The sequence below is a fragment of the Bombina bombina genome, chromosome 1, assembly GCF_027579735.1.
Source record: "Bombina bombina isolate aBomBom1 chromosome 1, aBomBom1.pri, whole genome shotgun sequence".
NCBI lineage: Eukaryota > Metazoa > Chordata > Amphibia > Anura > Bombinatoridae > Bombina > Bombina bombina.
In genome coordinates, this window is record NC_069499.1 from 467,019,984 (window position 1) to 467,034,161 (window position 14,178).

The following is a 14,178-nucleotide window of genomic DNA, read 5'->3' on the forward strand; positions in this document are numbered from 1 at the left end:
TTTCCCCTTCATTTAGGTACATCATTATGCTCTGAGCTTGGTTTTGTTGGCTTTTAATTCCTAATTATGTTTTTTTTTTTCCTTTCAGTTTTTTTTTTTTGCTCCTCAGATTAAATAGCATTTTTATTGGAACTTGTTTATATATATATATATATATATATAGATAGATAGATAGATAGATAGATACACACACACACACACACACACACACATATATATATATATATATGTACATTCATGTGTTTCCTGTGTATTAAATCGTTTTGTAGCAGTTTATTCATATTAAATACAAAGCAAATATATGTTTAACTATACAAAATAAATAAGATCAGCAAAACAAAATATGAATTCAGATACGGATATTCAGATAAAGATAAAATCTCCCATTTAATTATTGTTCACTAAACATACTTATTAAGGTTTATAGAATTATGAGAAATGTTACAGTGATTTATAATAGTTTTAATTATTCATATTATAAAAATAAAAGTCCATAATGAAAACAAACCTAAAAACAAACCTTAACTAGTAATGTATATTAAATAGATTACATTTCCCAACTTCCTTCTTTATTTTTTATTTATTTACTTTTTTGCACTTATTTTCAGTCTTTTGCTAATCAGAGAGACAAACACACACATATTATACTTGTGTGTGTTTTGCAGTCTATCTAAAGAATCAACTTATGTAATATTTAATCATTTCTTTGGCTTATCTGTTCTATATATGTAACCTTATTCTAATAGTTACAGAAGGAATTGTATTGTATAGCATATCCATAAACTGATAATGATGCTCTTCATTAATTTAACGTTTTGCTGGTACCTCAGTTGCTTTTCAAATAAACTCTAAACGAAGCAAAATGGTGTTGTTTTATAGTAGTAAAACTATAACATGTATCTTTGATTGCTTGTCAAAGTCAAATTTACTGTATATTGCACAATAGCTACCACAGAAAACGTATATCTCTGATTAACGTTCATAAGGGTATTGAACGAATACAACTGGAAGAGATTCACATGATACATACATCATCATTTGGCGTATCCGAGGAAGTAAAGGGGGACACCAACTATCTTATACCTGTCTTTTAGCGCCCCCTTCTGTTTTTCCGTATGTGGTGCACATCAAAATATTTTTTTTATCAGATATAACCAAGTGTTACAAACATAATATATTATATGTATCTAAAAGTATGATGATGATCAATTAAAATAATTTGTTTTAAAAATCGCCAATTTTCATCTGCATATTTCTTTAAATGCGTTCTAATGTTTAACTATATAGATCAATTAAGAATTATATATGTTAATAATTTAAACAATATTTAATTATTATTAATGATTGTGGACGTTAAGAATGATTTAGTATGACATATTTAGTATTATTTATACTATGTTTTATGTTAATAAATGTGCTATGTGTATTCCTTATAATAGACAAATATTTTTAAAACACACACACACACATACACAGATACACACACACATACACAGATACACACACACATACATATGCACACACACATACATACACACACACACATACATATACACACACACACAAACATACATATACACACAGAGGCGAAACTACAGGGGGTGCAGAGGGCGCAATTTTTTTTACAATAAAAAACGTTGACCTGTCACTGCCTGCACTGATATCATGTGAGTGTGCCATGATGCTTCACTAGTGTCTCTGACTACAGGGGTTAGTGTTTCTTTTTTACCCATTGGTTTTGTGTGTGTGTGTGTATGTCTGTATGTATTTATGTGACTGTGTGTGTATTTATGCATGTATGTGTGTGTGTATGTGTGTATGTATGTGACTGTGTGTGTATGTATGTGACTGTGTGTGTATTTATGCATGTACTGTATGTGTGTATGCTTGTGGAACCAGCAAATTACAGACCTTTTTACTACAGCATGGGGGGGTAAACAGTGTCAGTCTATACAGTATCACTATATACAGTACGGTGGCTGGACCATCTCACAGACTACTGTGGTCACTTTATAAAGTACTGGGGCTGGTAGGGTCAGGCCAGTCATCTCACTGACAGATTACAGACTGTGTCCCTGACTTACTATATACAGTACTGGTGGGTTAAACAGTGTCACTATATATAGTAATAGGGAGTCAGGCCATCTCACAGACTGTTGACACCGGGTACCTCCTTTTGCAGACATGTAATCTGATTCACATTTTTTTTCTGTGTTAAATGTAAAAAAAAAAAAAAAAAAAAAAAAAAGATATGTATCAAATTCACTTTTTTTTGGAGGGGGGGGCTTCTTAGATTCTTGCACCTGGGCCCTGTGGTTTCTAGTTACGCCTCTTTATACACACACACAGATACACACACACACATACATATACACGCACACACATACATACATACACACACACACACACATACATATACACACACATACATATACACACATATACATATACACACACACAAATACATATACACACACACACATACATATACACACACATACATACACACACACACATATACACACACACAAATACATATACACACACACATACATATACACACACACACACACTCACACACACACACACACATACATATACACACACATGGCAATAGTGTTTTGCAACATTGTATAAAAAGCTACAAATAATGTTGCAAAACACTGCTGCCATAGAGTACTAAAGACGCTGCACACTCATGAGTTCTTATGAGCCTACCTACTCTTCAATAAAATATACCAAGACAACAAAGCAAATTAGATATCAGAAGTAAATTGGAAAGTTATTTAAAATTGCATGCTCTATCCAAATCATGAAAGTTTAAGTTTGACTTTACTGTCCCTTTAAAGAAATGGATATGGTAGTCAAATGAACGTGAAACTATTGTTACATTGCTTTTTTAAATGGACATTGTACTCAAATACATATTATTTGCATATGACAGTGTAGCAAGTAAATATGTTAAAGATAATGCGCATGAACAAAAAAGTAAAGCAAAGGCTGATAACATGGAATCTGAACGTGTTACACTTGGAAATGTCCTCTTTTTGATGGAATAAATACACATGCATAATGTACCATTAAAGGGAGATAAAACCCAAAATGTATCTTTTATAATTAAGCTAGAGCATAAAATGTTATTCACATTTACAATTTACTTGTATTATCTAATTTGTTGAAAAGAATACCTAGGTAGGCTCATGACAGGAGCTGGGAGCTAGCAACTAATTGGTGACTGCATATATATGCCTCTTGTCATTGGCTTACATATGTTACATAGCTCACAATAGTGCATTGCTGCCACTTCAATAAAGGATAGCAATAAAATTAAGGAAAATTGACAACAGAAGTAAATTGGAAAGTTGTTTAAAATTGTATGCTGTATCTGAATCATGCAAGAAAATATTTCCGTGTCATGTCCCTTTAAGAAAGGACTACTTCACCTAGAAACACACAATAAGACTTTACAATAAATATAAATAACAAAGTTAACAGGTAGTGTTGCTTTTATTTATCATATTGAATACGACATGGAATAAATCCTGTGAATTATATGAAGCAGTGATGTGTCTATTTTTGTATAACTCTTTCTTTTATAATAATCTTTGCGATGAGGTAATTGCAAGTGGTTGAGTTTGAATTGCCCTTTCCCTGAAATGCTGAAATGAAAGTGCAGGTTTGAATGAAATCCTATCTTTATAAAAACTGATGTAAGTTGAAATCTATTTTAGAAGCCAGGTATTCAGCAGTGAAACTCATTGATCTGACCTTTAGAGCTATATATCTCATGATGCTTAAGGTTTCTTTTAGAAAGCAATACTAAATATTTGTTCCAAAGTCAACTACAGGTGTTTTAAAGGTGCAGTCGTAAAACCTAACGTTTATTGCTTATCATAAAATGACAAAAGAGGCACCAACTGCTAGTAAGAGACTCTTACTATATTTATTTGCTAGAGTTCTTGAGTGCATTACTGTATACATAACGCGGCGCCTATAGAATAATACATATCCCTATAGTGGGGGGGGGGCTATTTATATAAAATAACTTGAATAAAAGCAGTCTCTGGAAATTGTTGTATGTCTTTTTGTTCTTGAAGGTGGAGCCTTTGAGTGGAGTCTGTATAATGTCTTGTTTACACTGCTGAAAGCCACAGAAAGGACAAGCTTATTAAAGGAAAGAAACCAATCTAATGGTTAAACGACTCCATGAATCACTTGCAGTTACGTTACAATCCTTAAAATTATACTTAATAATTATTGACCGCATTTATTTTAGATAAATTAATTGCCCACTAGTTTCTTATAAAATACTCAAGTTTTTCACTAAAAGCGTTGTTCACCATTATAGCTGACTTCAAACTGCTTCAGTATTTCTGCATATTACGTGTTTACACATAGAGCCATCTAGTGGTGGTGCATCTATACTGCATACAATCCTCTTATGCAGTCGGCACTGATTTCAAAACAATTCTTTTTTGCCATACTATGCAAATATATTTACATTTGTAATACGTTTTATTATTATTATTATTATTATTATTATTATTATGAAAAGCGTCAGTTATCATATGGTGCCAAAATGCTTTTTTTTGTTTTTTTTCCCCCATTTGTATCCTATGAGTCAAACTGTCTTATAATTTGTTTGACAATTCTTGATATGAGCATGTTCATACAAAATATATTTAAAATGCAAATGTGCAATATTATCAATCTTATTATATTTTACCTGTATGAGTTTATAGATCAAATAAATGAACTGCGTTGCAAACAAGTTAATGTAATCGGTGTCATAATTTGTGAAGGGTAAAATCGCACGTTAATCCATTTGACTGTATGTGTAGATATATATATATATATATATATATATATATATATATATATATATATATATATATATATATATGAGTGTATGTTATTGTATAAGAATATAGTAGATTTTAAACTAAATATTAGCATCACTTATTTCTAGAATTATACCTAGAAGAGTAGTAATTCAAAGTAAGGTTTTTGGATGCAAAGTTTACTCACACACAACTTTAAAAGAACAGATACCTATTTGTAAAGTGATAGGTGATTAAATCCATACTTATTTTTCTATTAACACATATAAAAAGTTATTATAAGTTTAATAGTTAGCTGAAACAATGCTACATACTTAGGGTATTGTGCCTCATTTAAATATTAGTTGATATAAATAATAAATTCGCCCCCCCCCCAACCAGGAAGAGGAAAGAATATGAAAATTATATTGATTTATTTTCCTTCTTGGTCAGGCATTAATATGGTATTTATTTATTTAATTGTGTAATTATTTATGTATTTATGCAAATCAGAGGTCAATCACAAGTTTTTAGAAAACATTAAATGATTTATCTACCAAAATCTCCATAGATTTTTATTGTGTTTAAATACCTGTACAAAACACTTGTTTGGTTATTTTTAACTGGGATGGATACAGTGTTGTATTTTATGTTATTATTATTTTTTTCTTTCTTGTACTAGTAGTTACTCTTCTTTGTGAAGGATCAACAACTTATCCCTACTCAACATTTTGTATCTAAGGCAAAATATAGTGAATTATGTACTTTATACAACCGAAATTAAAACATAATACATAAAAGATGATATGGGTTTCGTCACACTTTATTTTTACACAGTCATTTTTGAAAGAAAAAAAAGGTTTATTTTTATTATATTTAATTGATACACATTCAAAGTACACAATTACAATGTTTTACTTTAATTATTCAAAATATCAGTATTGACCACTTTAACAACTGGCAAAACTTTATTTTTTTGTACGAAATAATACATGTATATCGTCAGATTTATAGATATACATATAGGGAAGCAAATATATAGACAAATAGATAGATATAGATGGATAGATACAGATGATAAGAAATTATGAATATCTATGTATCTGAGAGAGAGAGAGAGAGAGAGAGAGAGAGAGAGAGAGTTTATGAGTGTGTGAGTGTTTATATGTGAGTGTATGTGTTTGTGTATGTATTAATGTATATGTGTGTGTGTGTGTGTGTGTGTGTATGTGCCTGCCTGTGTGGGTGTGTGTACCTGTGTATGTGTCTGTTTGTCTATGTGTGTGTGTGTGTACATGTTTGTATGTCTGTGTGTGTGCATATATATGTGTATGTGTGTGTCTGTCTCTGTGTGTGTATAAGTGTGTGTGTGTATGTATGTATGTATATATGTGTGTGTTTGTGTTTTCATATATATATGTATGTGTGTGTTTGTGCCTGCCTGTGTATGTGTGTATACGTCTGCCTGTGTGTGTATATGTGTGTATGTATGTATGTATGTATGTATGTATGTATGTATGTGTGTATGTGTATGTGTGTGTGTGTGTGTGTGTGTATGTGTCTGCCTGTGTGGGTGGGTGTACCTGTGTATGTGCCTGTCTGCCTGTGTGTGAGTGTATATGTAGTAGGTGTGTACATATATATGTGTATGTGTCTGCCTGTGTGTGTATAAGTGTTTGTGTATGAATGTATATATATATATATATATATATATATATATATATATATATATATATATATATATATATGTATGTGTGTCTGTCTGTGTGTGTTTATGCATGTGTTTTTCTGGGTGTCTGATAATTATGTCATACACCTTAGAAGTTTATAGCCAGGTTTCCTGAAGCACAATATAGATTTTGATCATTGCACAACATTTTCAAAGTAATTTCACGAAATTACTCAGACCAAGAATGATTAACACACATATAATGCTGCTTTTATGGCATATTATGCAAAACAGCAAGCGGAAAAGCATAATATATATAATTGTTCAACCTGTGCAAAATACTTCGCAAGGAACAGCGCTACCGAATAACAGCAAGAAAAAGAAGTAAAATATACCTTTATTTAACATTAATTTTACACTTTAACACATATAGAAAACCTTGAGACAGCATAAGTGTAAATTGATAAACAAAGATACATAATAGGTGCATATATAGATAGATAGATAGATAGATAGATAGATAGATAGATAGATAGATAGATAGATAGATAGATAGATAGATAGATAGATGATAGATAGATAGATAGATGATAGATAGATAGATAGATAGATAGATAGATAGATAGATAGATGATAGATAGATAGATAGATAGATAGATAGATAGATAGAGATAGATAGATAGATAGATAGATAGATAGATAGATAGATAGATCTAACAAAGCTGATCTTTTATAGAATTACATAACAGAGAATGTTTAAATAATTTTACCTTTCAAACAAACTTAATATTATAATTTGTATAATTCAAGTTGGATAAGCTATAATTTGCAAAATAGACTTTATACAAGTTAATGATTCTCATTTATATTTTATATAATATTAATATAATATTAATATTAATAATATTAACATATGGTTAATATTTATACAATATTAACCATATGTGTGTATAGATTTGAAACAATAAAAATTCAGAGTAATTATATTACTAACATAATAATCTATGAGGTGTCAAAAGTAGCAATCGATTTTGTTGCTAATTTATATTTACAGTTGTCATAAAATGTACAGAGCATAATTATTTGTAATTTTGTTGTTTCTTATTTTATAAAATACATTTACTTCCTACGTAACGTTGAATATAAAGCATGATATTTATCAATGTTAATCAATGTTTTATCATTGTTCTAGCTATAGGGATAAGAACATTTACATAAAATATGTATATTCCACTTTCCGTGAATGTTGCACCCATATATTTTAGAATTAAATTATTAATTTATATTTTTCAAATTTTTATTAACTTTTATTTATTTTATAGTTTTTCGGTTTTATAGAAGAGCCTTTTCATAAATCAGAATACAACCCCATTGGAGACTTTCATTTGTACCAACATGCTAGGATAGCACTCACAATTTCACTCATGTAAGATAATGTGACATAACTTTAAAATTAAACCATCTTTGAACAGGATATTGCAATATTTGAAAGGAGAATCAATACCATTTTTTATTTAAACAGTGCATTTCTGTGCAATATGTATTTACCCTGAGAAAAATAGCAACGACTTCGTGGTAATGAAACCTGACATCTCACTCAATAAATCTAAAAGTTTCATTAAAGTCCATTTCAGGCTATAAAGAAAGGGGAACAATGTGGTTAAGTGATATTGCTTACATAGAAGAGACACACACATAAGGACATGGATAATAAACAACAGATAGATAGATAGATAGATAGATAGATAGATAGATAGATAGATAGATAGATAGATAGATAGATAGATAGATAGATAGATAGATAGATATAGATAGATAGATAGATAGATAGATAGATAGATAGATAGATAGATAGATAGATAGATAGATAGATACAGGATATATAGATAGATACAGGATATATAGTTAGATAGATAAATAGTCTGTATGTACTATATAGTAAAAAAGTAATTATATCTTCAATACCCACATGCTTTCATTAAATTTAATAGTGAGTTTGTGAAATAACGTGTCTAATTAATTAGGCTAACATAAGTACAAAGTATAAAAATAAAAATATAGTTTTCCTAAAAAGAAATAAAGAAAAATTATTACCGACATTGTAATTACAGTGGTGGAAAATATGAATATTATCCTATGGGATATAGATATTACCCCGTATACACAGACGGCTGTGTGATAACATGTCAACAATTCACTAAACATAAATTATAATATACTCGTTATAACATAAGGTTCCCCAAAGGTTTGGATCGGGTTCGGTGTTTTATTAAAAAGTTACAGCAATGAAAATGTGGTGTATGTAGAAAAAAAAGTTCAAAGTATTGATTTATTGATTAGTAATATAAATGTATTCAAATTGGAGAAGGGGGTGATTGTATATGAGTAACCTAAAACGAAAGAATATATATATTTACTTAGAAATCAGAACCTCCTAGGGCAGTGAAGTGGGTTGATTGCTCACTGGGCTTAATTCCCTTTTGAGGTCACGTGATGGGGATTAGCCAATGCTATGCATTTTGGCTACTGCAAACAGATCTGTAAAATGACTCCTTCACCCCCTCCCAACCTGAACTTAGTTTTTATAAACGTACCACAATGATCTAACCTGCTTCAAGGAATAACAATTTCCACTATGCCCAGCACTGGATTTAAAAAGTGATGTGCAAGGCTCTGAGCAAACGCACTCAGTGGGAAATGGAAGGATTGAGAGTAGGAGAAGGGTCCTCCAGTAATCAGTGCAGGAATTTCCTTTCTTCCCCTGGCGTTTTTGGCACTCCCTCTAGCAGATCTGTGTCAGCATTAGCCTATCCTGGTGCCGAGCGCTCCAGCTCCACACGCTCTGAGTCCACCAAAGAAGGTTCCACTTGTCCTGGTTCCACTGCACCCTCTGCCCCCTCCCTGGGGTATGGATATCATTTCGGAAATGGATACTACAGTTGTCGTATGTCCCATGGAGTTGGTCTTCAGCAGCCCCCTCTAAAGACTTCCAGCCACGCTTCGTTAGGAGGTTTCCCAGTAGAGAAATACATGGACGTGTCCAGCTTAGCAAGTACCAGTGTTTCCAGCAATGAAGTATCGTCAAGAGCTAAGGAAATGTCGTATTTTCAGGGTTATACCAATCCCTATCAGCACGTCCCAGGGTATTTGGACATGGTGTCAACATTTAGTTCTGGGGAACCTAGGCACGAGGCATACATATCTATGGAGGGCTATCAGTCATGGACTCTAGCTAATGGCTGGAACGGCCAGGTTTACTGTGCAAAAGATCAGCCACAAGCCTCACATTTTTGGAAGTCATCTTTTCCAGGTATGAATCAATAGGTTAAAGTTTGTTTCATAGTCAGTGAGTGTTTCACTGGGCAATAAAATAAGGAGCAACACATCTACTCTCGCATACTTGCCATATAAAGTTTATACAGACCTCAATTGTTGCACTGTGTATGGTTCTCTATTAAATACTAAATGCATAAATACTACATATTAATGATCAGAAGTCTTTCTTTATGTTTGTATATTTAGTAGAGGGATCAATAATACTGTAGCTTTGAGTTTATTGGCACTGGTTTATATTATTCAAATATTCTTCAGCACATATACATAATGCAGATATTTTTCAATTTCCTCTCAGCTGTTTATTCATAACTATGTTATCCTTGTTTATAAGCTGAAAAAGATAGAACACAAAGTTTAATTAGAACAACCTTAGCATTTTAAAAAGCATAAAATGAGTGTGTTTCTGTGTTTAGTGTCTACTTAAAGGGACACTGAAGCCAATTTTTTCGTGATTCAGATAGAGCATGCAATTTTAAGCAAATTTCTAATTTACTGCTATTATCACATTTTCTTCATTCTCTTGGTATCTTTATTTGAAAAGCAAGAATGTAAGATTAGATGCCGGCCCATTTTTGGTGAACAACCTGGGTTGTTCTTGCTGATTGGTGGATTAATTTAACCGACCAATAAACAAGTGCTGTCCAGGATCTGAACCAAAAAATAGCTTAGATGCCTTCTTTTTCAAATATAGATAGCAAGGGAATGAAGAAAAATTGATAATAGGAGTAAATTAGAAAGTTGCTTAAAATTGCATGCTCTATCTGAATTACGAAAGAAAAAATGTGGGTTCAGTGTCCCTTTAACTTAACTTATTTCCTTGTTGTTTTAATTCTATACTGCATTTGTATGTGTGTGTGTTTGTATAACTTTGTGTGCATGTGTAATTTTGTGTGTGTGTGTTTGTATAATTGAGTGTGCATGTGTAATTGTGTGTGTGTATGTATAATTGTGTGCATGTGTAATTGTGTGTGTATGTGTAATTGAGTGTGTATGCCTGCGTGTATGTATGTATGTGTAAGTGTGTGTATGTGTAATTGTGTGTGTGTATGTATAATTGTGTGTGCATGTGTAATTGTGTGTGTATGTGTAATTGTGTGTGTATGCCTGCGTGTATGTATGTATGTGTAAGTGTGTGTATGTGTAATTGTGTGTGTGTATGTGTGTGTATGTATGTGTAATTGTGTGTGTGTGTGTAATTGTGTCTGTGCTTGTGTAATTGTGTTTATATATGTGTAATTCTGTCTGTGTAATTGTGTGTGTGTATGTATGTGTAATTCTGTCTGTGTATGTATGTGTAATTGTATGTGTGTGTGTGGGTATGTGTAATTGTGTGTGTATGTGTAATTGTGTGTGTGTGTGTATATGTAATTGTGTGTATGTGTAATTGTGTGTGTATAGGTGTATGTTTGTGTATGTATGTATGTATTTGTGTGTGTATGTGTAATTGTGTGTGTGTATGTATGTATGTGTGTATGTATGTGTGTATGTGTAATTGTGTGTGTGTGTGTGTGTGTGTAATTGTGTGTTTATGTGTAATTGTGTGTGTATATGTGTGTGTTTGTGTATGTATGTATGTATGTATTTGTGTGTGTATGTGTAATTGTGTGTGTGTGTATGTATGTATGTGTAATTGTGTAATTGTGTGTGTATATGTGTGTGTTTGTGTATGTATGTATGTATGTATTTGTGTGTGTATGTGTAATTGTGTGTGTGTGTATGTATGTATGTGTAATTGTGTAATTGTGTGTGTATATGTGTGTGTTTGTGTATGTATGTATGTATGTATTTGTGTGTGTATGTGTAATTGTGTGTGTGTGTATGTATGTATGTGTAATTGTGTAATTGTGTGTGTATATGTGTGTGTTTGTGTATGTATGTATGCATGTTTTTGTGTGTGTATGTGTAATTGTGTGTGTAATTATGTATGTGTGTATGTGTAATTGTGTGTGTATGTGTAATTGTGTGTGTATATGTGTGTGTTTGTGTATGTATGTATGTATTTGCGTGTGTATGTGTAATTGTGTGTTTGTATGTATGTATGTGTGTATGTATGTGTGTATGTGTAATTGTGTGTGTGTGTAGTCCCAACTTCTCTCCCCCCAGAAGAAGTTTGTGGCTATACAAAAATATAAGTTTGCTGAGTCCTATTTTTTTCTGTATTCCTGATATTTAGGTTTTGTCAAACCTAAATATCAGTAAGTTGCTATATTTGCAGGTATACATACATTTGTGCACTTAAATACGATGGAGATAATAAGCAGAAAAAACATTTGGAAAACATATTAGTAACTTATTCCGGCGGCAGAGGGGTTGGGCCTGCTGCATACTTATACAATGTAGGTTAAAAAGTATTGCCAAATATATACACACAGTTACACACAAAGGCGCGCACACATAAAAACGCGCGCTCACAGACAGAGATACACACACACACACACACACACACACACACACACATATATATATATATATATATATATATATAATGCTTCTCCTGTAATATATATTTGACCGTTTTCACAAAATAATATATATAACAGTTAATAAATATGTTAAAATCGTATCTAAAATACTTTTTTGGGGGTGTGGGTGGCATACATTATGTATGTTGTTATGCATGTTACCGGACTAAAATATAAACTGTTGACATTGCTCAGTTGTAGCCAAAACACTTAAATAACCCTATAAAGAAACTTCACGAAAAACAAATAATGCCAAACAACTCATACATCTCAAATGAAGATAAAAAAGATAAAAAATGCTGAAAGGGCTGGTATTCAGAATTAATGTGTTCTGTTGTTCACAATAGGAGACGTTGCACTGAACCAGCCAGACATGTGTGTCTACAGACGTGGGAGGAAGAAAAGGGTGCCCTACACAAAACTTCAACTTAAAGAACTTGAGAACGAATATGCCATTAACAAGTTCATTAACAAAGACAAGAGACGACGAATATCAGCAACCACCAGCCTGTCAGAGAGACAGGTCACCATATGGTTCCAAAACAGAAGAGTAAAGGACAAAAAAATTGTAGCTAAACTGAAGGACACCATTTCTTGATCTGTATCCTACAGAAAAAAAACTTTTAAAAACTTTAAACTATTTAATATTAAATATGTGACTTGCTCAGCAAACGTCCATATTATTTTAACTCCAAGTATGTGACTTCAACTATTTCGTCCATATTTCTTTTTTTATTATTTGAAATTCCAAGTTATGAAGTTAATAACGTGTATGTAATTATTCTAATTATCCTCCAGTTTCAGCATTTGGAAACACGCTGTATTATTTCTCAGGAACCACTTATTCAGCATTTTCTGACATTTCACCCACTTCCAAGCAGGGTTGTCATCCCTACATGCTTGGATTTTTTTTTATTTTATTTTTTTGCATGTAATTAATTTCGCTTTGTTTGTGTTTTTATCTTCATACTCTGAGATTTATTATTCATATCTATATGTTCTTTTGCTATATGGATAAATCATTTTATGTTGGTTCCTTTTTTCTCGAATAACACAAGTTTTGTTTTCTATTTTTCTTTTTAAACAACAAATTTAATATGTTTTTATATCACGAGTTTGTTTTTTTGAAGACAACATTCTGGTTGAATTGTCACATTAAAGTTTTGTTTGGTGAGTGCCTATACCTGTGGGAATACAATTGTTGCCCTATACTACTCTGAGATATATATATATATATATATATATATATATATATATATATATATATATATATATATATATATATATATGGAAGCAGCATTTTTATCCAAGATTATCATTTGGTTTTCTTTTACTCAAGCTCTTGATTAAGCTCTTAATTATTAAATGTTTGCATTTTTTTCAGAAAAATAATATTTTAGATTAAAAATCATTATTAATTAGAAATAAAAAATATTTATTGTTGAATTTCCCATCTCATAAGAAAGGTTACCAAGACAAATGCTTTATTGTTTATTTGATATATATTGATGCTTTATTTTGTAGCTGGATTTTTGTTTTATTACCAACGATTCCATTTGATAATGAGATCAAAGAGCCTAAGAATAGCGACGTCATTTACTAGAAAATGTTTGCTGTTCATTTGGACAAATCAATTTTTGAAGACGAAACGTTGCCAATTTCATGTAAAAGTACATTACAAAACATTTGTATGACAGATTTTTAATGAAAAGAAATGAACGTTTTTTGCTACATTATTTCTGCTACAAAACTCTGTTAAATAACTTCTTATATTTTTACAAAAAAAGAATAAAGAAAGAAACGAAATGTGTGGTTGCATAGCTGCATATCAATGGTTTAACTTATGACATACTTTAAGTAAATGGGAATTACACTGCAGTTTTATTTAAGT

The 14,178-nt window shown here is 31.5% G+C and overlaps 1 protein-coding gene across 1 annotated transcript; it reads left to right on the forward strand.

Moving 5' to 3' along the window:
• Positions 1–9,070: 9,070 nt before the first annotated feature.
• Positions 9,071–13,498, forward strand: HOXD13 (homeobox D13). Its single transcript, XM_053690173.1, has 2 exons — positions 9,071–9,799; positions 12,635–13,498. The coding sequence occupies exons 1-2, from the start codon at positions 9,151–9,153 to the stop codon at positions 12,883–12,885; spliced, it is 900 nt and encodes a 299-aa protein (XP_053546148.1). The 5' UTR covers positions 9,071–9,150; the 3' UTR covers positions 12,886–13,498.
• The last annotated feature ends 680 nt before the right edge of the window (positions 13,499–14,178 follow it).

Bases quoted from the DNA above. Each gene is read 5' to 3' on its own strand.
- HOXD13 (XM_053690173.1), top strand. From the start codon at position 9,151: ATGTGCAAGGCTCTGAGCAAACGCACTCAGTGGGAAATGGAAGGATTG. The intron at 9,800-12,634 runs GTATGAATCAAT...TGTTCACAATAG, and splicing joins TTGGAAGTCATCTTTTCCAG to GAGACGTTGCACTGAACCAG.